This window comes from Acanthopagrus latus, chromosome 1 (assembly GCF_904848185.1).
Source record: "Acanthopagrus latus isolate v.2019 chromosome 1, fAcaLat1.1, whole genome shotgun sequence".
In the NCBI taxonomy this organism is placed as follows: domain Eukaryota; kingdom Metazoa; phylum Chordata; class Actinopteri; order Spariformes; family Sparidae; genus Acanthopagrus; species Acanthopagrus latus.
Window position 1 is genome coordinate 18,368,455 of NC_051039.1, and position 25,922 is coordinate 18,394,376.

The 25,922-nt window shown below is 44.2% G+C and overlaps 2 protein-coding genes across 3 annotated transcripts in view; both read right to left on the reverse strand.

Moving 5' to 3' along the window:
* LOC119026695 overlaps nucleotides 1-25,922 on the reverse strand; it is a 1,024,654-nt gene that overhangs the window by 180,918 nt on the left and 817,814 nt on the right. The gene's annotated exons all lie outside the window — the stretch shown is intronic.
* Nucleotides 1-25,922, reverse strand: part of usp43a (ubiquitin specific peptidase 43a) — a 116,591-nt gene that overhangs the window by 79,813 nt on the left and 10,856 nt on the right. The window contains exon 2 of the mRNA XM_037110843.1: nucleotides 23,679-23,828. Coding sequence (XP_036966738.1) covers nucleotides 23,679-23,828 — 150 coding nt within the window. The remainder of the gene's footprint in view (nucleotides 1-23,678; nucleotides 23,829-25,922) is intronic.

The window sequence follows — 25,922 nt, forward strand, 5'->3', positions numbered from 1 at the left end:
TCATCCTTACAACTTTGTTCTGAGGGGTGAGGGGGACTCGAATACAAAGTCTGGGGTAAGAATTTTAACTGGGATTGAGCCAAAAAGTCCCTTTATGTCTTTGATACATATACATATACATATACATATACATGTGTGTGTTATTCTGTACACAATTGTACTTAATCGTAATTAGAAGCTGGGGATTCAGAAGCAATACTTGGTTGTAAAATTTGCTGCAGCTGTAGGCAATCAACACAACACACAAACTAACATTTTCTGGACTTCACTGCAGGGACTGAAGTGTTTAAGAGTCCACAGTGATGGCCTGAAACAGATTTCTGATAAACACTACTGTATCTAACAAATACAGTTAAAGCCCCCTGAGATTTCTGAGGTCTGGTCTCTCCACCATCTCCAGCAACATGAGACTTCCTATCCTGCGTCGCAGCGTGTCTTTGGAAGTAACGACGAACCGACTTTCACAAAGCTTTGCTTTTGTTCAAACAAAATCCAATTACTACTGCATTCAACAAAAGCTGCTTTTTGGCATCCTCTTTCTCCAAGGATGGCTCTTTCCAGAACATATAATGAGGTAACACCACAAAGCCAAAAAAAGGCAGGTGTGACAGCTTGCATTTTTTCCCGACTTTCTGGCCTTTTCGCTGTGTTTGTCTCTAGTAAGTTGACAACAACACAATAGAAAATCCCATTATCTTTTAAATCATTGCAAAATGTCAGGCATAATATTTTTCTTTCTGAATGATTTCTAATTAGTGCTACCGTATCTGCTGCGCAGCAACAACAGGGCCACAACAACAAGGAGCAGAAAAAGCCGGTCTGCTGTGCATTTGACAGCAGCGCTTCCACATCCTCAGACCTCAGCCATCTGTACAATTGATATGTGAAAAAAAACAAAACAATGCTCCTTTATCCACCTCGACAAGGCCTTACACAGAGCAGAATTAGGCAGAATTGAGGAGAGAAATAACAGAGGGGCGTGTAAACCAAATAGACGGAGGTGCCTCTGCCACACGGCAAAACCCTAACCAGCTTATCACTTAGTTGTAATGGACAGTTTAGTGGGCCTGTGTGAGCTATAGAGATTGGAAAAGGGGATTCATCTGCACCTGGGGACCGAGCGATGCAGCCGGGGCTATTTGAGCTTGACTTCAATTTCCATTTTGTGCTGGTGAGCATCAGTTTCACTCGGGGTGCAGAGAGCTGGTGGCAGAATGGAAAAAAAGAGAATTACCTCAAAAGTTAATCTGAAAACCCTGAGATGCAGAACTTCTCAACCTTAGATGGACAGCATATGATTGTGCGCTGGGTTTTTAGAAATCTCTGTTGGTGATGTTTTTTAATGCAATACTTGATGCTGTTTATCTGTATGTTAACTTTGTATTCTAAATTCTAAAACTAAACTAGTCATATTCGATTTTACAGCTTGACCATTAAGCCATATTTGTAGACACGGAACAAATGCCAGAGATTTCTTTCATCTCCTCAGCATGGATTTATGAATATGTTGCCGTCAAATGACACAATAAAAATGTTTCATCCAAACACTAATGTTCCGTATTTAATGTGTAGATTGCGTCCAAAGCCGAGCTGCGACTGCCTCCCTTTCTCTTGATTTGCCCTCTTTTCTTCATCTCTACTCTGGGGGACAATAGCGAACAATCCTCAGACCCTCAGAGACAGACTGGGTTACAAGCATCACCATGGAAACCATGGCCTCATTCCCCCCAATCAACATGTGGGAACAGGGAACTTTTTCATCACTCAAAGCATGGCCTAAAAATAACGAGAGAGTCTAATCACCAGAGCCATTCATGTTTGTCTGAAGCGTTTACTGCAATATCTAATGTTCATGTTGGGCTTTGTTTCACCGCATTCCTAAACTAACAGACTGAATTTAACATTAAGTGTGGGTAACGGGTGCACTGCCTACGATCACCCCCTACGCAAAGTGTGGAATTTATCCACTTGTACTAATGAATGTGTGAAAATATGTTATGGAACATATGTTCCTGTTTATTCCTATCAGAATAAGTGTTTTGATGTTTGATGTTTCTCCTCTCTCTGCTTATGCAGCAGAAGAGAAAACACTTTCTCTAGTATACCTGCCCACTTCATCCAATCTGTCTACTCGGGGGAACATGGAGAGAGCAGGATCCTCCTGCTGTGATACCTATACCGGCAATGGCGGAACAGGAAAAGCCACTAATTCTAGTGCTGCCGCTGATGGCTTGTACCACCAAACATGGCAAGCAATGAAAAACGCTTAAAGAAAGGACAAAGGCAAAGAGAGCTGGCTTGAAAAAAGAGTCTTGTGACTGTGGTAAAGTAGAGAGGAGGGAGTGGATTGCTGACAGATATAAATTAGCTTTAGTGATGACAGCCTACTGCAGGTTTAAGATTAAAAATTCCTTCCTTTTGTTTTAAGATACATTCTAATTTGTATTTGTGAGACAGAATTTATAACCTTTTGTACACAGTGCTGAAAAACGAAGGCAGTGGGCTTTTTCACCAGCAGGTCACAAATAGTCAGACCCGAGAACAGATGACTCCACTGAGCAAGAAGACAAAGAAGACGAACGGTGAGAGGAAGACCGAAACTGCACTGCGTGTTTGTCTAACACCCGCACATACCGTATTGCATATGTAAAGAAGCATACCGTGTTTACTGTAGACACACATAGTTTAAACTCAGGGAGAGACAGACATAGCACTGGGTATACTGTTTTTATTTAGCACCCAGGGAACAATGAATACGACCACAGTCTCGCTCCAGCTATGCTATCGCCTGCCAAAAATAGATGCGGGGGCCGGCCGCAGCCATAACAAGTGAATACTAATATTCGGAAGCACTAAGCTGTTCAATTGTCACACTGGGTGCAATCCAAAAAAACTCTGATTTCTCACAGATCCAGGCCACATTCAACGGCCTCCCGCTGCTCGGGGACAAAATGACTGGCGGCGTCCACACGCCCCTGGCAGTATAATTGATTTAACACATTTACATATCGGACCTGGTTTTAGAGCTCTGCATGCTTCGGCTAAAATAGCTGTATTTGCCTTGTCCTCTTGACTGAACACAGTAGTCTCAGCTGCCTTCAGGAAAGGATAGTACAGCAGTAAGCAGGTACAGGGACAACTGAGGAAATATTCACAGTCTCCGAAGCCTCTTTTTCTGCTTTTTCTTGAAGTGAGGGATTCAGTTTTATTTATTTTTGTCCAAACAGCTAGGCGTCAGTCGGATATAGCACAAAGAGCTGATCTAACACAGCGTATGAGCCAAGAGCCCGGAGGACGTTTAGCAATGGGTTCGGGGAATTGGACACACATGCCTTTGAGAATAAGAAATACATTTTTGGGTGATTATTTGATTGTAACTTTGATACGCAGAGCCTGTTCCTATTATTACACAGGTGCTCTCAAATAAACTACATCTGCCGGCAAAGCCCCTCCTGGCATACTGAGCAAGTTTTCTGGGTGTTTCTGGGGCATATAAAGAGAGCTAAGGTCACTTTGAAAAGAACATTGTGTCCTCCAACTCTCTTGTTCTCCCTCTCTGTTTACTCCTGCTCAGAGCGATGGGAGGTCAAACGGGTACGTATCACCACCATCAGCAGAGCTCCACATCAATGCAATCACAGGAGCGGCAAAACCACAAGGACTCATGGGTACTACTGTGTAATAGTGAGAGCATTGCGCCAGGGCCAACACCCACACACACTCACAAACACGCACAGGCACACGGCAGACAGACACATCAAGGATCCCCGGACACTAGACTGTCAAATTAGAGATGAGTCATGCATCAGTCAGCTGTTTTCTTTCCCTTCAGCGTTTTATAGGTTCGTATGCATGTTAAAGGTCTTGTCAGTTAAAGAGTCCACACTAACGGAAGCTCCTCTCTCCCAACGAGAACGCTGCTCCTGAAACGCCTCGTCTGTAGTCCTGCCTTCATTTCTGTGACTTTGTGACATCACTCTACGCCACCATGTCACACGCCTTTGACGTACTTCATACCTTGCGACTAGTTTGGCACGTAAGAATCTGCCCTGTTGTTGTTAGCGGCGCTGGCTCAGGCATGTGTGAGCTGACCAATCAGAGCCAACTGGGTGTTTGGAGGGGGCGAGTGTTTCAGACGGGGTGGTAGAGTGATGCAGCAATGGACAACATGAGAAGACTAACGTGTTCTTTGAGCAACTATTTTAGTCGCAGCCCAAAATAAAATTAAAAACCTAAAATTTGCATAATATGTCTCCTGTAATATCCTTTAACAGCAGCAGTAAAGTAAAATGTACTTGCTGGCAAGTACTGGTGTGTGTGTGTGTGTGTGTGTGTGCGCGTCTTTGGTCAGCACTTTATGTACACAGCTAAGCTAAAAACAAGAGCAGATTGTGTCTCTGATTGTCTCGAGATCCTGCGTAGCTGCATCTGCCCACCCACTGCACAGCTTTCCTGCGCTGCTGCCCTCTCATCCCTCCTCCCCGTCTCTGCAGGACACCACACCATGCAGGTTTTGGTACATTCACCAAGAGGCCGTCATAAAATGTAAGCAACGCAATCTGCGAGCAAATACGAGCCTACAGGAAATACTTCAGAGAGAATTACACACTTGAGGCATATACACCAAGTATGCTATTTTAATCCCATCAGGGCTCCTCTACAGCACAGTGTGAGACAAGATAGCTGCCTTTGTAAAGACCTTCTGCAACTCCAGCTACACAGAGATGTAAAAAAAAAAAAAAGAAAAAAAAAAAAGAAGAAGAAGAAGAAGAAGAAGTGTGTCCCTCTTTTGAAAGGGTGCTACCCTCAAGGGCTATAAGTCTGGCATCTCCTTTGTGAAAAATATGTATTGACAAATCCCATTGGTGCTCTCAGTCACCAAGTATGTGTCCATCAGCAGGGAGGCGCTGGATATGTGGTTGACATAAGACAGACAGACACTCATCTTCACTGTGACCAGAGAGCTTTTCACCACCTTCTCCAAGACTTCTCTCCTCCGAGTCCTCGCCTCAGTTTGGGACTCCATTCTGTGTGATCAGTGAAACATTTCTCCATTGCAGCCACTGTAAATCTCTCTGGCCCTGCGCCTCTGGCAGACGCACAGCTTCCCTCCGGAGATCTTCACACTCCACTCCCAACATGAAAACATATGTTGTTATCAAAGGGCTGCTGATTCCCCGTGGCACGCATTCATGTGAGACATTTCTGAGGCGCTCCTCCACAGCGTGGTGAGGAGTGAGTAGGAGTTTGGCGTGCTGTGTGTTGTTGTACATTGGGAGGTGTGTGTATATGTGTGACTATGTGTGTGTATGGGGGCGGGGGGGCAAGTGAAAGAATCTTACACCACTATCACAATGGGCAAGAGTGGGTGTTTGGTGTGTGCTTGTGAGTGTGGATGGATCAGTTTGATATAGCTACAAAACCTGAAAACAACACAGCAGGAAGGCAGGCTGGCCTCGAGGTAGAGAGACTGACTAATGTCCTAAAGGCTGTGGGTTCCAACCATGGCGCTGACACACCGGTTTGTTTCTACTCCAAAATAAACGCTGTGATGGAGATTATTAATCACCAGTCAAAATGATCTTGATGGAATTTAATAAGCATAAAACAGCAACAACTGGAAGCTCCAAAGTTGCCTATAATTCAGAGAATTTGCTAACTTTCAATCAGCTTTGTATCACCACAATATGGAAATGAACAACAACAAACGTCTCTCCAGTTTTGCCTGCAGCCAGAGCCCCCCCGCTGTTTCGCCGCCAAAAATCTGCTGCAGATTAGTATAGAGTATGGTCGGATCAAGAGAAAGAGCCGTCCCTTTCTGTCTCAGATCGAGTTAGAGGCTCGCAAATTTATGATCAAACTGTCTTCGCCGGGTTTTCAAAACCATATTTCAGCGTACTGCTCAGCTGCAAGAGAATATTGCTTGGTACCAGCTGGCCGCCGTACTGCTTCCAGCCCGACTCACAGTATGTCACCCATCAGAGAGAGTTTTCGCTGGTCCAGTGTGGCGCAGAACATTCTGGCTGTTGTAGGTGGGGGCGAAAAGGAATATCTCAGCTTGTTTTCTTTCTTGTGGAACCAATTTTAAGTATTTGCATATTTTCTACAGTACAGAGGTCCTTCATGTTGTTGGACTGATCGCTTCCTGAATCATCATAACCACCACAAATCCAAGCTAACTGTACTAGCTAACTCTTCTTCTGAGACGAAGGAAACTACAAAGATATTACAGTCACGTTTCAAGATGACAGCAGGTAAAGGTTTCATAACTCCAGAGAGAGACTCTGCCCTGTAGGCCTCCTCTGAAGCCGCAGCAGCTAAAGAGCATTGTCGTTTTCACTCTTGGTGTCCAACGAATTAACTTTTTTTTTTTTTTTTAAACGCTGAACAACTTTCACGTAGTTAATGTCGGCTGGCATCTGGAGAGCAGCAGCTTCTACACCGCAGCCGGAGCGACCCAAAGGCACTTCTGCAAAATGTACATTTTTTTCAATAAGGCTACTGTGTCAGTGTGCAGAGTGACCTGAGCTGTACTCGAGGAGAAAAAAAAAAAATAAAAAATTTGACTGAATCTAAAAATAATGTGGCAAATATAAATGGCAGCTGAGGAAAAGACGCTGATTCAGTTATCGTCTCAAAGCACATTTCTAATCAACTGGCTGACTCAAGGGGCTTAACACGTCCACCTCCGCCGCCAGCAACTGCTCTGAGTCAGACACACACACACACACACACACTAACATATATTAACTCACACACACCTGCACGCTGCTGCTCCCTCACTCCTTCACTTGCTCTCTCATACACACGGGCACGCAGCTCCAGATGTGGATTCAGGCGGGCTCTGAATTGCGCCTTTTTTTTCTTGCTCAAAAGAAAACTCAGATTAAATGGTTTTTCGGCTTGTGGTCACGAAACAAAGCGAAACTGTGACAGCAGAGCATGAAAGAAACTTGAAGGGGAGAGGAATGAATTTTGAGATGTTGCCATGGTTTTTCACACAAACTGCGTTTTCAGCACCGTGAGGCAAAAACATCCTGCAGTGCCAAATTCAGCCAGAGCCACCAGACGTGATGCTACCAGATGTAATCTCACGCAGCCATACCCCTGCTGGAAATTACATTCAGTCTGGAGAAGTTGTGATGATGAAAACCTGGGAGTCCTGAGCTGAGTCAAGCGCAGCAGTGACTATGTGTAGTTCTGAGGATGCAGCACCTATGGGGGCACATTTCTGTCTCTTCTAAACCAACGTGGTTCAGCATGACTATACCCACAGGCAGAGGCAGGTTGGTAATATGCATCTGAGTATTTACTTTACAAATTATAGACATGGCAGACTCAGACCAGATAAAAATTGTGATAAGTCCTCTGCAATAATTATAAATTACTAGAGGCCCCAAGGTAATACTAGTCGAGTGTCAGGGTTCATTGGTTTCAACAGTTTCATCTCAATATTCCTGCTGTATGACAAAGCTGATCATTCCAGAATGATGACTTTGAACAGACCATATTCACAGGGTGGCCATTTTCTTTTGATGCCACACTCGGGATGGGAGGTAAAAATTGCAGGGATAACATTATTTCACTGTGTTCCGGGTTGATCAGCGACTGAAAAAGCTCCATTTCAAGGTAAAGCAACATAGCCCGCTAGCTGATAATAGTGCGTTCTACTACTTACTTATTTCAGAGTAAAACCACAGCGTCTGATCACTGATTAGCTAGACAACAGCTAACATTAGCATTCAGCCACATTCTAGATAATGTCACTGTTGGATACGATGCTGGTTTGATGCGATTCGTCTTAGCAAGGCATGAAAATAATCCAGAAACATCAACACACATTTTGCACATTTGTCTGAACCAGGAAGTTACACACACAGTGCGTAATCAAATGCTAATGTTAGCTAGGAAGTTGCTGAATGCTAACGAGTTATCAAACACCCACATGTGCCTCTATTTTTCATCTTTTCAGTTGCTGATTAATTGGGAAGCTTTAAAATGACAACAACTTGTCAGATCACCATCTTTGTACAAGATGGACCTGGAACACAGCAGCATTACAATATCCCAGCATTCAAGCTTGTCAACCTGAGCGTGAGGGAAAGGGCCGGCGTGTGAATGATCTATGATGTCACAATGTCACCCAGCAGCATTAAAATGAAATGTTCATTTCAAATAAACAGCCGCGAGCCCATTTGAATAATTGCATAATTAACTAACAGGACTGTGCAAAAAGCCTCTTTTCTCAGCTCTGCCTGTCTTATTAAGCTTGTTTGTCCTTTGGTGTCTGTTTGTGTATGGAGTGTGTTTCATGCTGAAGTAGCCCACACTTTACGCTGCTGGTATCAGCTTGATGTTTTCGGCCTCCTGCAGGAAGAGATGACGTCTCCCACTGAGCGTGCGAATTAGTCGAGCCAATGTTGACATAGCTGTTGGCTGCTTGAGGAAGGCAGCCAGATCCATGCACTCTCCCCCCACCCCCCACCAGAGCATCAGAACACCAGTCATATCTGTTCGGGACAGGTTCTACTAGAAGCGAGCATGTGCGTGTCACACACCTGGAGATTTGTTCATTTCAGCTCACTTTCTAATTAAACGGCTTCGAAAGGGAAACCAAGCTGTGGTAAAAGCCTATCATCTTTTTCTCAAATACTGTAAGCAGTGTGTGGAGGCAGGACGGCAGGGGTTGAACGAGGTCAACGAGAAGCGACTGGAGACATGAACGAGGCATGGATCCGTAACGACGACAGAAACGTGAGAATCGAGGAGGAAACACTGTACTGAGATCAGATGAGACTTCAAAGACTGCAGTGAGACGGGAAGGATGCTAAGAAAACATGTGCAGCCACCCACATTAATTAAATTAGTTAACAGCATTAAAACACACGGTTGTATTCCGGTATGCTAATGGACATAAAATACCAGAGGAAAGGTTGTTGTTGCTTCACTACGTCTAAGGGGTTTATCCTCTGCATGGTGGAACATTCTGTCTCAACTTGTCAGGCTCTAAGGGTGGGACGATGTGAACATCTAATGTCATGATTGACCTTCCTCTGGTTGTTCTCTAGTCCATAGTACTTCCACAGAATAAACTGAAATAAATTGGAAGGTCTCGCACCGAACACGGAAGTCAGGCAGCAGTGCAGCTCTCTGTATCTTGGTTCAAACCTTTTTACAACGGAGGAAAGGCAACAAGCGTGAGGAAGAAACGAGAGAGAGTATTCGAGGCCGACTCAGAGAGGCACACGGTCTGTCCAGAGAAGGGGAGGAATGAAAGAATCGCTGTCCGTGCAGTAAAAGCGGCTGACTCGCCCCTATTCTTTCAGCTCCGGACGGCTGCCGCTAATTCGGCCTATTCAAAGCTGGCTTACGGTAACAAGGCAGTCTGGGAGATAACGTTGGAAACCACAGGCATTTTTAACTACCGCCCCCTCCCCCTCCCCCCCCCCCCTCGACCTCTCATCCTCTGCTTTCCTCTGCACTCTCACAGTCATCACAACCCCGCCTCCACTATCATTTTCCCAAACCATAAAAGACTCTCGCCTGTGCTTCCTTTTGACAAAATCATCACATTTTATTCACTGCTATTTCTTTTCTGCACTAGTTGACCCAAGAGAAATAACTTCACTGTACCTTTTCACTGATCTTGGGCCTGTCTCTATCTGAAGAGCACAGCATGTACCCACTCCATTTCATGCAGTGGCGAGTGCAGCCAGACCCGCCGCTCTCTGGCTGTTACTATGGAGATGCCAGCCGGGCCAAAACAAAGGCAGAGCAGAAACTAAGCAGCCTCAGACAAGAGCCCCTGGCAGACCTCTGACAGCCAAATCTGGCTTGGCAGAGAAAGAGAGAGAGAGTCATCTCTCTCTCTCTCTCTCCCTCTGTGTCCCTCATCTGCACACTGAAAGCATTTATTCACAAGCAAATATTGACTTGGAGAAATAAACTAACGGACACGACTAATCGCAATGAACGGAAGAGAATTAATCAGCGACTAAAGTGGATGGGCGCTAGAGTTGAGGTTTGAGAAGTGCCAGGGCCAGAGCCTGTGATCCAAACAGGAAGACGAGCAGCGCCGATAATCTTCTCGGAAAGACAGGAAGCGGTGTCAAACCAAAAGACTGAAATGTGATTACTGGTAAGACTGGTTAGTGTCCTCATAAACTCCTTGTGAGATGTTATAATAGACCAAAAATTCTTGCATTTCACGACACACCTTGGAGGAGGAATCAGGTCATCAAGACCATTACTGTTGTGACCTGGTATTCTTAATACCAGGGCTAAAAATATGACTAAAAACTTTGGTAAGAATATTTCATTTGCCAATATTTTTTATATCCTGATATGACGAGTAAATGCTATTTCATTTTTAATTGATTTTTAAAGAAAAGAACTGTGGAACTAGTACACATGCACTTAAGACAAATGCCAAATATCATATCATTATGATACAGAGAGTAATTAACTGATAAAATTGCACGTTTCCCTCAATATATATGGAGGCTCAATCTAAGCTCCACAGGATGGGCTGGTCGGCCACTAATTCACGTTGGAAATGCCAGACAGAAACAGGAGCGCTTTCACATCCAATCTGGGGATGTTAACTCCTTTACCCATTTTCTACCTAAATCCAAGGGACGACGCTGGGGGACCAAACAGAATTGCCGAATGTATCAAAATATGACTTTGCCTGACTGATCCTCAGACTCTGGAAAAGTACATCCCTTCCTGATTTAAAAAACGGATGAAATCTTTTTTAGAAATCATATCAATGATGGAGGTGAGACCTTTAAGAGGTTATGGGGAAATTTGCTTTTACTTGTTGCATCGCTGGGAAACTGTAATGATCTGGTTGTACCGCTGTGGCTGCTGAAGTATCGTTTTTGACATAAGTACGTATATTTACCATGGACCTTTGAATATCTTGCTGCTTAACAACAATACTGTCTGTTACAAACTTCAATTATCAAAAAAAAGAAAAGAAAGAAATTAACAAGGAATGCAAAGGAAATCTTCCATCCCCTCTCTCTTTCCATCTTTCGCACATGATTAAAGGTCCAGACTGAGGGTAGATTTAGGGGCAGAAACATGGAATGTTTTCATTAGGGTTTAAGAATCATTGTGTTTTCACTGCCTTAGAATGAGCCCTTTAAATCTACAGAAGGAGCGGGTCCTCTTCCACCATGTTGCACCGCCATGTTTCCACAGTAGCCCCAACAAGAAAAGCATACAGTAACACTGAATCTAAAGACAGCCTTTGGCTTCCGTAGGGAAGGGTAAGGCGTGTTGTTTGCAACCCTGCCACTAGATCCTACACATTGGAGCTTTAAAGCTTTAAACATTTCTTCTTGAAATAACCACTGTGAAATACTGTGAATTGTGCATCAAAAGAGTGTTTTGTATACCGTTGCCCTGCATGCAACATTTGAGTAAGTAATAATGCTGCTTTACCGTTAATGGGCTTCTGCTTTGAGCCTGCACAAGGTCTTTTTCATTTTTTAAACCCTTTATCTTCTTCTGCGAAATCTGCCACACTGGCATATCAACACTTAAGCCTCACTAAAACCACCCACGCACAGTCAACCGCAATCTAAAGTGTCACACTGCAAATAACAAGCTGATTAATCTAACACTCAAATCAGAATGCAAACAAAACACAACCCCGTCTGTTCCTCTTTGCCACCAACCTTTTTACACATATTTTTATTTTCAATCATTGTTCAGTGAATAGTGTGACTAAATATGAAACTAAATGACTTGAGTGAGATAAAAAAAAAATAGTTTCATTTCAGGACAGACCATTCAGTGATGAACAATGGAGCACAGGTGACAGGAACAGGTCAGACCGCATCGCAGATACCTAAAGTGTACTCCAGGCCCGCGGGCCCCAGGAAGACACGACCATATAAGGAAGAAAAGCTTCTACAGGGTGTGTCGGAAGCCACGCTGAACAATGCACCTGCAGGAAGGACCATGTTTACTTGAACAAGACCAACAAAAAGCACGGTCACATCTACTCCCAGCTCTCACTAGCAGGACCAGTTCTGAAAGCGGATCACACAGATTATAATGAGTGTGAAAAACCCCTCTGAGGATTTACGGCAGATTGGTTATTTCCTCAACTGCCTGTCAGAATTCCTTGGAGGTGACAATGTGAGCGACTAATAGCCACAAGGTGTGTCTTTATTTTCACTTTAAATAATGCAGAAGCCACACGTCAGATCTCATACCTGAATCCACTGAGATCATTTCTTATAATTCATCTGATCCTCAGCACCTTATCTTGCCACCTGTTGTGTGAATTCAACCACCAGCAGAGATTATAACAACACAGAGAAGAATGCGGGCTGCTTCTTCTGTGGGGCACCAAAACTGGGACAGGTGAAATTTTACTCATCACGTATAGTGTATAGAGTATCATGTATGGTGTAGATTTTCACACAGGCTCCACTGTGTCTTGTTCGTGTTTCTTTTAGCCAATAACCAAAATGTTATAATTAAACAGTATTATTAGCAGGTGCGAATGTAAGAAATGGCGAGTGAATTCTTGACACACGTACCGTCAAAAAAAGCACTTTTTCATCCGTGAGACCTGGAATTTCCCGCTCACCTCGTTCAGTAAGAGACATTAAATTGAACATTTGCGCAGACCTCTTTCTGAAGAGGCTGCTCTTTTATGCTCAGAATGTGAGAGCCAAGTTCTGCAGCATTTATAGTACACGTCTGACTTCCATTAACTTCCCATAGTCCTCGGTTCACCCTAATCTTCATTAGAAGACCTTCTCTGAAAACTCCCCTCCACTCTCTCTCTCCACTTTCCTCTCAGTCTAACTTTCACTTTCATCCCCCCTTCTCTCTCTCTCTCTCTCTCCCTCTCTCCCTCTCTCTTTCTCTCTCTCTCACTTGGTATAGACAGAAGTTTATCTTTCAGATGTTCTTGAACTATTTAAGGAAGGACATCCTTTGAAACATTAATGTATTTAATTAAATGTTTCTTTGGAAATGTCATGAATATTTCATTCACGTAGTAGATCCATTAAAAGCCTTTTACATTGAATCTCCACCTGCATGTTGGTGGCAGCGTCTATGATGCCCACCTTGAGTTACTGTACTTCAGCTGGCTGCTTCCTCGTGAGTGTTTGTGTGTGTGTGTGCGTGTGTGTGTGTAGAATTGTACTGGAGCTAAGTACAGAGAAATGGAGAGAATAAAAAACACACATTTCTGATCTAAAAGGGGGAGCACAGCTTGGTGAGATGGGGAGCTAAGAAAAAAAGAAATGAGCGAGAAACAAGAGAGCAAGCGAGGGCATTTCTGTCTGCTCTTGTCAAACATGCAAGAGAGAGTTTTAAAAGCTCATCCCGAAAACTCTCCCGTCTGCTGTCACACATGACAACGTGCGCACACACACACACACACACACACACACACACACACACACACACACACACACACACACACTCACATAGAAAGGACGGCAGGAGGACGAGGAGGAAGAGCAGAGGTCAGGAAGCGATCGGGAGGATGTGCCCGCTGCCATCTCCTGAGCATGAATCAATCGCCGGGCTAATGTTGCTGCCACTTATGGATCTCCTCTACGTAAAACTGTTTTGCCCCCCCGGAGAGGACGTGTTTAATTTTTCATAACCTCCTGCAGCATGGCATTTCAGTCACAGCACTTCCCTGCAGGGCTGCTCTACAGTTGGGTGGAGGGTCCCCGCAGATCACTCAGCGTTACTTCTCCGCACAGTCATGCATCATTTCTGAGCTCTACTGTGGGCCAAACAGGTCTATCCAAATTTCTGGCAGTCGTTCACATGAAGGTCAGCACAACTCTTACTAGAAAGGTGTTTTTTTTCCAGTTGTGTTGTGGTTTAATTCAATTGCTTTAACAGTCAGAATCAGACTGGTCTTATGAAGGAGGAGGCTGAGATTCTTCTGGCAGAATAGTCTGAAAACAACATCTCACCACTTTTGTATAAATTGATGTACGTTGGAAAGACTGTGGATTAATTAGCATTAAGTAAATGTCATTTCGACAGGCTGGTGAATTAAATGATTGACAGGTCTGTCATGACTGGATGAGCACAGCATTTACTGGAATATTACTGCTGTTTGCTTCCAAGTTTTTAATCATGGAACTGTCCACCAAGACCCATTTCTGTTAGCTATAAGGCAGCCGCACACACAGGCTTAGTTTGAATCTACAACAGTTGCTGGTAGTTTTTCGCCTAGTTGCTGATTTGTTAGAAACGCAACCGATTTTACACTTCAAACTCTGTTTACAGGTCTTAGGTGTACTTCTGCATATCCACAAAAAGTTGTACCAGCGTTTTAGAAAAAAGGTTTTTGGGGGCTCCAGACTGAGCTGTGTGAAATTTCCTTAACTGAAGTCACTGGAGGTTTGCAGCTCCAGGCTAAAACAAGACTGAATCTCTGACCACACCAGAAGAAAGAGTGAATTAAAAGAAAGAGTTTTTTTTTGGGTCTGCCGCATCGACTCTTTTCAATTTGTGTTTTTTTTTTCTCTCCATGGTAAATGTTAAACATAAATCTGCAATACACAAGGTGCCACACTGCAGTGGCATTCCTCTATTATATCTGCAGATGATTGAATGCAAGCTCTTTGCTCCAACGGTAGCAGCTAATTTCAAATTTGGAAAAAAAAAAATGTTACTGGTCCATCTAGGCAGGCTATTGTTGTGACCAGTGTATAATGTAAAATCTCTGGATAACACTCACATTGTCATCCCTGTAAGATACCTGTAACTGGATGCTGTCAACCCAACTATCCACGCTGTAACACGCCACCGCACGAGCATCGCTAACATGGTGGGACACTGAAATTGCTCGCTTGATCCATGCAGAGGAATTCAAGGCTACATTACTGGAGTGCTCATGTAGTAGTCAACAAGGTGATCAGTCAAAACTTTCTTGACAGGGCTGTAATTGATTCTGAATGTTTCCAGGCTTGTTTCTCCTGCCAACACTGATCTTGTGCTGTAGTATGGCCGTGAGAAACAGAAGAAATGCCAAGTTACAATTGTGGCTCCCTGACACTTCAGAAAACACCCATTTCGGAAGTGTGATTGGTGACACACACAAAGAGCTCTCAGAAAAACTCAAATACAGACTTCTCTGGCTTTTCTGTCTCCGCAGGATCTGTCTTCTCATCTCTGAACAACCCCTCATAGAAAAACACTCCCACCATTACTACCCTAAAAATGAACTTAGTAATATCCCCTGGCCATTCTTCCTTCCTTGCTTCCTTTCTGGTCTCCCCCTCCCTGCTCTCATATTGTACTGTAACCAGTGTTTCTAAAATGAGACACAATGAAAAACAGGAAAACATCCGTGTTTCTCCCTCTGTGCACTGTAGTGAAGCCTTCAGTCCAGGAGCAAACTGAAAGACAGCCATCCGTCCTTTCTCCCTTCCTCGTAATCTCGGGTACTTTAATGTCTCACCTTTGTCTCTTTCTTTGAACTGCTTCAGTTTATTTTCTGCTGAGGAAAGACAATGTGTCGGAGAGGAGTTTGGATGTAAATCAACGTGGCAGCGGCGTCTGAATTTCCAAGTTTGCAAGCGAGCAGGAGCTTGTGTCACAAGCGCCCAACATATAGGCAAGCGTGTAGATGGCATCCCATTCAGAGGTGACACAAAGGAGTACCAAAGAGCTGTCGGAGCCGAGCAACTTCATTCACGGGACAAAGGAAAATGCAAAGTCAACAACACTGTTTCATGGCAATACATAAATCAGTGGAACAATCCCCAAAGAAGTAACCAAAGTCTCATGTCTGACGGAGCTGCAGGAGAAGGGGAGTGACAAGGGGATGAGAAGGCCTACTCAGTCATTCAACCCTCACCGGCTGATAGATCGAGGCATTACGTCAGGAATAGGGCTTAAAAAAGACACTTGAGCGGCCTAAGTGAATTATGGATGAAGCCGTGGAAAGAAAGAGATGGCAGAAATATATGTTGAGAAATATTTCAAAAAGGTTTCTATCAAAAGTCCCCCACCCCACCCCCCCCTGTAAATCCTATTAGCAGGGTAGGATAGCACAGAGGGGATTAGCTGACCCCGTCCACTCTGTCCAGACTGTTTCACACGGATAAAATATGGAAACTCTCTGAATCACTTCTGAAAGCTTACTTACACGTGTTCGCGGCGTAATAAGCGCTGAAAGGAGCATCGCTGTTGTGAAGGCCATCAGGCACCATTACAGCGACAACATATGCTGCGAGGTCTCTTTTTTTTTTCCCGACATCAAATATTTTCCGCCCATTTCCTGCAACAGTAACCCTATTGCTCTGCCTCTCTGTCAGGAGGAATTTGTGGCATCTCAGAAATGTCACTTGCAGTTAAAATCGGGCTGCCGACCGGGCGCGGGGTGGTGGCAGCGGCAGGGGGTTACGCTGCTTTGAAGTAACCTGTGTGAGGAGAGAGCCGGAGGAGAGGCGGGAGCTGAGCAGTGAAGGGTGTGGGTGACGGGGCAGTGACTGAAGGCTTCACAACAGAGCAGCATCACCTGGACGTGACTCAAAGACAGGACACGTGATAACAGTCTGGTGATGGCTGGACTTTACAGGCATCGGGTGCCAGGCGTGAAAGTGTGCAGTCTCAACAATTTGCCCGTTTTTCAATGTCAATGGTTTAAAAATGTCATTTCACTGAACTTATTATCCCGTTAGCAACCGAGCTAATTGCTTGGTTTCCTTGCTTTTCGCTGTCACTCAAATGCAAAGCAGCTTCCGACATGATGCACATGAACGCATCATCATGAAGTCGGTCATCGTGGTAGTCATAATGTAAGTCATACAAGAAGGCAAGCTGTGATTGGTCACAGCAATTTATGAATGTATTTATGAATCTATGATCATAATGTCCAAACGTGACACAACTAGAAAAGTCATTGTGTAGTCTGATCCAAGCATCAGTGAGTGATCAGTTAAATATTCATTTTACTAATCATTTACTCTGTAGCATCCATAAAATGAAGTTTGCTTTCAAGTCAACTGGAGTGAGTTCTGAGCTGCCTTTAAAGTCTGATAAGTGCTCTGACTTACATGTAAAATATTAACAACGGCTTGAATCTCCAAACAGCTTTACTCTCTAGGGAAAAAATAACTTATTGAATTACTTATTAAACCTAAAATATTAATAGAACATTTGCATTTCATCTTCACCACAGTGTGTTATGGTCATTCTGCAACAGCAGTTACTCACTTGAAACAATTTTAGAGTTATTTTAGAGGGTTTTCTGCTTCAACAATTTCTCACAGCCCTGCTCACTGCAGAGGACAACCTGTCAACAAATCTTTTCACACGAGGAGAAGCAGAGGCACACACTACATTGTAAACTTTATATCCACGCGGAACACACTGATGTTTCCGACTGAAACTCCTGAGGTGGATGTGAAGTCAGAGCATTAGCCTACTGTCCTGATGACTGACACAGAAAATGGGAGACATCAGATCAAGGACCCGTCAGCCTCTCCCTGTCGTCCTACCTGTCAACTGATTCATCTCATTGAGGGACATTTGATCTCACCACCGCCCCTGGAGAACATGAGCCAAAATCGCATGGAGAGCTATCAAACTCACTTTTTTTCTGTCCCTGTCGATAAGAGAGCTTCTCTCGCTTTACCGCATACACTGACCCGATTTCAAAGTCTGTGCAGCTGGCTCTGGGTCCAGGGGATTTTCCGCTCTGCTCCCTCCACAGTCGTCTCTCCTGGGGAAGAAAGGCCCCACCACTATCGACATTTAAAATGGAATAATGCATATCTAATGCTTTGGCACTGGTGTTGCATCGGCAAGCCTCGTGTCCCACTGCTGTCCATAGGGTAAGATGGATGAGTTTTTAAACGTGCTCGCTCTCAAACGTCCTCACGGAGGGCCGGGGGCAAAATATTCTCCTGGTGCCCGTCAGTGAACACTGAGTTGCACACCTCTATCTAATAACACATAGTCTGACCATCTCAACTTGAGCCATTTTTCCCATCAGAAAAATGTACGTATGTCTTATTTAATCTTCCTGATATTGTGAGAACTGCCGAGGAGAGGGGAAAATGCTATGCACCCGTTTCGAGTGTGATTCTGACCTTTGATGTCCTGCAATCATGTGCCATGGCTCATAGGCAGCCGCCGCAATACTCTGCACTGCAACAAGTCAAGAGACGCCTCTCTCACTGAAAGCTACCCCCTCTTTTCTTACAGTTGCTGGAAAACAAAAGCTGCAAGTGTGTCACCGTGTGAGCCACTGAAGACAGCGTTCATCTGATCATTTCAGTGTTTGCCAAACAAAAAGCACAACGTTGTCTCATAAATTTTGAATAACTGTGGTCACACTTGCTCGTCTATCGCGGAAAGAAATGAAAAAAAATAAATTGATGATGACTGTGTACAGAGCTGTGACTGCACTGTGGTCTTGTATTAGCTGGCAAGGAATGCTGCTGATGTGGTGCCAGCGAGGCGAGAAGGAAACCAAGCGAGTTTAGTGAGGTCCTGTCGGAGGGAGGATTAACATTACTGAGCTGCCTTCGTGTGTGTTCAGTCTTGTGTTATGTAATCACTTGGTGGAAGCTGCAGGACTGGTCACACTGCTCGTGCAGCAGGTGAGCTACAGATACAAGTCGAAAAACAAACTTTGCTACAAAGTCGTCAAGGTTGACCTGTACAGCTAAGTATCTAAATGTGCTGAAAAAATGCATGCAGGTTGTCAGTCTGTTTCCAGGTTCTCACACATTTGCTTTGCTTAAACAGCCCTTGTTAAAATGTTTACTGAAATAAGAGTATCAACATGCTTTCCAACAGACATCACTAATGAATGAGCTACTTAGCCCAGCAAAAAAATGAGCATTTGGCCAATGGGCTGCCAGCTGAATAGGTCTGTTCTAGATCATACATTAGCTTACGATACACTTATGCACCAGTTTATCAGGTCCACACGCACATCTTTTGCAATAAATTCTAGCTTTCTTTGACATCTATTTGGTTTGGGTTTACATTGTGTCAGAGCAGTTTAGCCCTAAAGCACACAAAGCCTCATCGCTGCAGGTGCCGGCGTTCCAATAACACCAGGAAAAAGCGTATCCTTGGAAAAACTGTGCGGTGCGCCTGTGGAGTACACACAACCAGCCTCCACATGTAATTAATGGAAAAATGAATATATTGCAGACATATGAAAAACGTTTTAACTTGTAAAACGCTGGACAAATGTGACACGTGGCATAAAGAGAAGAGCTGGTTTGCCACAATGGCTAGTCCAATTTACATAGGCATTAGTCTGAGGAGACCTTCAATGACAACTTGTCTCTCTGAGTCTAGCTAATGGGAATCTAAGTAAGTCAATAAATCCATCCACCTTTTCCCTAAACTGCTATGCTCGTGGGGGATTGGTCAACAGATCTTATGACTGCAGCACCTTCATGGAACATTTTCAAGTATCATACCATGTATCATACCATTTGCTTATATACGGCACTGATTTCCACCATAGAAGTGTTAATAAAAATGAATATGTGAAGGTAGTTTCGAGTTCCATATCTGTCAGAACATACCATTTTTTGAAACTGTGTTAAAACGGTTGTTTTACTAAACACACGTACAGGGTTCATCATGTTTAGGGTCATTCTAACTGATAATAAAAACTGTAACACCTGTGCTGCGCAGTAAAACATGAGATACTTAAAATGTTAAACCTTTTCATACTAACCACACTAACAACTATGCTCACAACTCGACAATACCTCTGGGGGGGTAAAGATGCGTATGTCAGTATAGGACGTACATTTTTTATGTTCCCCTGAAAATCTAGGTAAAGGCTTGAGCAGACCGACCAACCGTGAATATTAGGTGCCTACTCATTATAAAAGGAAATCGTTGCAGTTGTTCCTTGAGAATTTCAGCGCTTCACAAGAGAACAATTCATGACGGGAATAATAATGAGGTCACAAAAATGTCACAAAACATCAAGAGGCTGTCAAAACTGTGACAAAGAGATGGGTAATGCACAGGTTAACGAGGGACTACAAAGTAAAGCGACGTTCTCCCGAGGTGGTTACATAACTTGTGAGTACTCGGCATGTACGTTGCTGTAAAAGTTAACTGAACGGGACGCCTCGGAAAATAAAATGAACAACAACAGAATCCCCAGCAGGGTGACAAAGTGCTTGCGGCCAAACAGAAACACGGGCCAAGAAACAATCTGAGGTCTCTGGATGGATCAGGAGAAGAGTGAAGAAGAGGTGCCATTCACTAAATGTCTGTGAAATTGACAGAGGCGATGTTGACACTGTTAAGTTTCTGTCAGCTCAGCGTGTATCACCTGTATCGTCCTGGATGGCTGTTTCCCAGGCTCCAGTGATAGACGCAGCAATCAAAGTCACTTTACTGCCTTCCTCTGCCCTTTACTGCTCAACCCTGCCACCACTCCATCTTACTGTCCGCCCTGCTACAGGACTTTCACTTGTAAAGGTTCTGTGGTAGGATCTATAGCCTTATTTCTCTCCTTATTAACTGACTACCAGAGTCATATGAGGCCAGGCAGAGTCAGTATCTGGGATTTTTTTGTATCCATTGCTAATTTGTGGCGATAAAACTTAAAGGAGACGTAAGTTACTTTTTGTTTCCTTCCGCTCAGTGTTTCATGTCGGTTCTTGTGCATGTAAAAGATCTTGAAAGTCAAAAAGGTCAACAGAGAAGCTCTTCTCTCCCACAGAGAACACTGCTCCTGAAATGCCTCGTCAGTAGTCCAGCCTTTAATTCCATGACTTTGTGACATCACACTACATCACATATTTGCATAATTTGTGAAAAGCTGCTAGTTTGGCAAGTAAGAGTTGATTTAACACAGCTGCTCTGTTGTGGCTAGCAGTGCTGGGTCCAGGCGTGTGTGAGCTGACCAATCAGAGGAGACTGAAAATAGTCAACCTGAAAACGAGCGTTATTCTTTGTCTCCTAATGTTCACAGTCTGAGCTAATCACAAGGGAAGAAATAAGAGAAAGAGAAATAAGAGAATTAGTTAAAGCTTCAAGTAGACCAGGATGTGTGTAATGAATGTGATCTCAGCCCGCTATTCAACGACATTGAGTTAAAGTGTGTGTATATGTATGTGTTTTGGCCACGCAAGCTGTTTTCATACACAGATGAGGTCACCCTATTTTCTAACCCCACGAGCAAGCGTGTAATCTCCAAAGCTCCAAGGTTTTCACATTACATCAGCGGCGCGAGCGTGAGCGCGCTGTGCTTCATGAATGGAATCAATTTACAGGAAGGCGGACGGGCACTTCCTTTCAGAAAATCAGACATGTTCCCTCCTGGTGTGAGAAATCCAGTGATTTTCCTCTTCTGTGCCTCATGGCAGCGGCGGAGGAAAGCCGGCTTTATGATAGCACGATTCACTGGCAGCCTAATGAGAGCCGCAGCCCTAAGCTGTTTATGTGGCATAAAGGCTGCCTCTATTAGCGCTGCTGTCAGAGAGGGGGAGCTGGGCATTGGGTGGCAGCGCGACGACTGTTGGGCTCATAACAGTGTTCATTCACTAACGGGGCTGGAGGTCGTGAGCTGGCAGCGCGGCCCGGAGCGAAGGCACAACAAACTCAATGGGATGACAGAGAGGAAACGTAATTAAACACAAGAGGTTCATCAGAGCGGGTCTTGTTATCCCGCATTTACTGTTGTAATTACACACTTAGTACCATATTGTATTACACTGCAGATGTGAGTTGAAAAGTCATCAGTTCAGCTATAACGTGTCCGCCCTTCATTGCCTCTCGGCGCATCGCGTCCACGCCTGGCTCCTCTCCGGTGCAAGGTTGCAAGGTGAACATCCCATCAGAGGCGCGGAGAGAGGCAGACTGCCACTTCAACAGCTTCGCTTTTTACCTCTCACAGGAAAAGAGTCGGCGCACACAAAGGTTCATTTCAGACCAAAGCTCAAACTGCCAGCGGAAGGAGCGTGACGGCACTCGGCGGTGCTGACTCATCACAGAGCCGGTTCCCACTGTGGGTTCACTGGTTCTCCTCCACCATGGACACGAAGCGGTGTCTTCGACTAGGATTACGTGAACAACGTTGTGCTGTTGTAACCACTTGACGGGGGGTTTTGTGCTGTGAGCTCTGCACTGTGTACGATCGTGTACGCGACAATAAACTTGATTTGATTTGATCTGAGATAACAAGGTCGACGATATTCTGAGAGCACATTATACAACTGTATCTCAAACTGACGCACTGCTCTGATTAAACAATGGTCTCAGTGTTACGGGCAACATTATTGTGTTGTATCACACAGGCACTCTGCTGTCGAGAAAAACTAATGTGAAATTTGATGGGTTTTCGTGCAGTGTGAAGAGGCCAGACCGAGCTTGACGAGGAGCAGCAGACTTCTGCACATTTTTGTTGCCAGTGAAAAGATGGACACAAAACTGACTCTGGAAAAAGAGAATGACTTACGGCCTTTGCACAAGTCCGTTATATCTGGATGTTTTGGGGGTTTTTTTCCCGTCGTGTGAACGGAAATCGTGCACACTGTGTGATGCGTTCATTGTCCTGTTGATTGCCGAAATTCACAGTATGAGACGAAATGGAGTCGTCGAGCAGCACAGGTGATTTTGTGGTCGTCTAACTGCCTTAGGAAAAACGACAATACTGTGCCCATCCAATCCTGAAAACAAGACACGAGCTTCAACCTGTTGATGAAGGAGCTGCAGATTTATCCCAACTGCACCCATGATGTCAGTTGTCCAGACATTAACAAGAAGGCCGCCTATATTCCCGGTTACCTGAACAGTGGCTGGCTGTATGTCTAAGCTAGGGACACTTAGGCACAACACACACATATCATATCACATCAAGATCTTTTAAACATGTGGCAATTTGGACAAAATAAAACAGACTTGGTGCAAAAAAAGGCCTTCAGAGCTGAGAAATATATGCAATTTTTATATTAAAAAATCAGCCTTTAAAAACAGGAAAAGACAACACTTGTACACAATAACAATATGCTGTTGGTGTATCGCCCAGGCCTAGACTGACTGGGAAGGTTCAAAAAGACTATAACAATGATGTTTGTTCCTGCGTTCTTACTGTATAGAGCTCATCTGTATGTATCCTACAGAGAAAACTGAACATGTTGGAGGTGACTGGGACGTCTGAGACGGCTCGGGGATTCAGGCAAATCGTGTATGTGACGTGCTCGCATTTAATGAGCGGCAGGGATGACAGCACTGAGTTGGCTCCAACGCGAGGCGGGCGGAGGAAGCCTCTGTTCTCGCTAACTCGTGTGGGTCAGCAAAATCTTTGTTTTTGTTAAGACGCTGGCTGTCTAATTGAGCCAGTACCACCAGATGGTTCAAGTACTGCCGGTGACTTTTTTTTCGGGAGGGTTATCAGCCTGGAAGCGCTGCTGTTTATGACTCCACTATAAAGGGTAATGCAATAAAATTATCTCTGTTAATTAAAAGCTATAATTTATCCCCCTAGTCCTTCTGGTGAGGGTGTAAAATAATTCAAGCTTGTCAAGTCACTGAGAAAATTAGCATAGGCAAAAAAAAAACAATCCGTCCATAAGTTTTCTTTGAGCAATGTGTTTTACAAAGACCCAGCAGTTTTCTGTGTGTTTGTGCGTGAGACAGAAATAGATCCAATTCATCCTTGATGAACGACATGGACTCACCTTGGCGTTCGCTTTGGTCTTGCTGCTGCTGTTCTTGTTTGGGCTGGAGTTGGCGTCTTCGTGCACACTGTCCAAAAGCCAGAGGAGGAACTCGAGGGCGTCGTGCTGAGAGTTTCCCCGAAACTGCGAGCTGTACTTGGCCACGATGCTCTGGGGAGAGGAGAGACATCCTAATTAATCTGTCACTTTGGGTGATTCCAAAAGTCATTAAATACTGATGTCCTTCCTGACAAAATGAGGCCGTGGTGATCACATGGAACACAGGAACTCATCATTTGGAAGTGAGAGTCGGTTCAGCTCGGAGCGCTCATTAAAGGGATGGGGAGAAAAGCAGGGACGTTTCTCTCTCTTATCGTCACTTAATGCAGACTCATTTAAAAGCATCTGTCAGATATTATTTGGCTATGACAAGATCATGTAATAAAGTCATTCACAATTCTCTTTGGACGGAGAACTTTTCATGATATCAGGCTTTTGCAACAAAAGGTGAAGAAGCAGAGGGCACTCACACTTTGGATGACGCACGCAGCAAATTAGGCTATCCAAAAAATGTGTTGTTTTCTAAGTTAATTTATCAAGTCAATTTATCCTCTGGCCTTTAAGGTGTCTGAGAATCATGAAAACAATGCTTATCATTATTATATAACATATATCATCTTCTTTTATCCAACAAACAGCTTCAAACTCAAAGATGTGCAATAAACTACCATGTCTGACAAACAAAAACATCAAATACTCAGCATTAATCAGCAACTGTCTGTCACAGTTGGTTGATAATTGACTAAAAAAGTCCCCATCTATGTAAGTTGTTAAGGAGAATGCTGCAACACTGTTTTATTGTGAAGCTCCAGAAATGTTTTGTGGACCATGAAACCGAATATTAACTGAATTTTTCATTTCTGGGTGAAATTTTCCTTTAAACAGATCTGACCAGATACCAAGAAAGTAACTCTGCCTAACTCTGTGTTTTGTTCTTGTCCAATGCATTCTTCATACTTTCTCGCTTATTAATGAGGCTAAACCAGTGATTTCTAAGTGAAATATGTGATGTTGCCCTTTGGGGCGTGCGAGTACGAGTTCAGAGAAAGAGCGAGGAAGAAAAACAAGAAATCTTTGTTTTCTTGACACCGCCACGTCATCGCTCATACGAATGATATAATTGCACTGGACCACGATCACTTCAGTTATAAATAGTGTTACAGGCTCAAGGTCAACTGCAGTTGTCAGATTTAAAAACACACAGTTGGGCCATGACAGGCTATTTATATGAAATGCAGATTAAACTGCACCGTTGAAGTCAAGCACTCCCTTTTCAAAGACGTTTTCAGTAGTTTCGCTCGGCGCGAAAAACATCAAGGACACGACTCAGGATCAGGCGGATCGCTGGACTGATATCAAGAAAAGACACCCAGGTCAAACTGTTGTTTCTCACTGGCGCACCGGAAACAAGTGCAACCACTTCATCTGGTTCTCATTTGACTGCGGTTGTTTTTAATAATGTACTTAGAATTTCTATTTTGGGCACAAGTAAACAAACTCTGGCACATCAGTCCTCCATTTGCGGCGCCTAATACTACTCTAAGAAACTGTTCTCCAAAGACATACTGTACACTTAACACCACAGGATGAGTCATACGGAGGCTATCCGAAACCTGTCGGGTGTTACTCGGAGAAAAAAAACAAAAAACAGCCAGACTGTCTGATTCGATTATGAGGAAGAGTCGTGAGTTTGAGTCAGACACACAAAACTAACGACGTGCATTAACACTACACTGGGCTCCCTCTGCCTCTGCGTCGCTGTCCGTCTCTGCGTGTGACTGACAGGCTCCAGGTTTCGCTCCACACCTCATTAAAAATCACCACATCATACCTGCAGTATCCCGGTATCTAAATATAAACACTGGAGGGAGGCCCCCCCACTAACCTGACGGAGACAGACCACTAATGAGCTTCATCTCTAGGAGGAAGCACTGACGGGGGATGGAGGGATGAGGGACAGATGGAGAGGGGGGAGCGGTGGAGTAAAAGGGAGGAGAGGGGTGGAGTGGAGCGGAGTAGGGGGATGTTTCAGCAGCCCGGTGAGTGTTTTTCAGTCTCCTTGTCAGGAAGGACGACGCGGTTGTGGCTGTCCCAGAGATGAAAAGTGAGAGGACGGAGGCAGCACAGTTTCTCAAAGCTACCGATAAAATAAGAGGGGCGGAAAATACAATAAGCAAAGAGTAGGAAGGAAAGTAAAGATGTGTC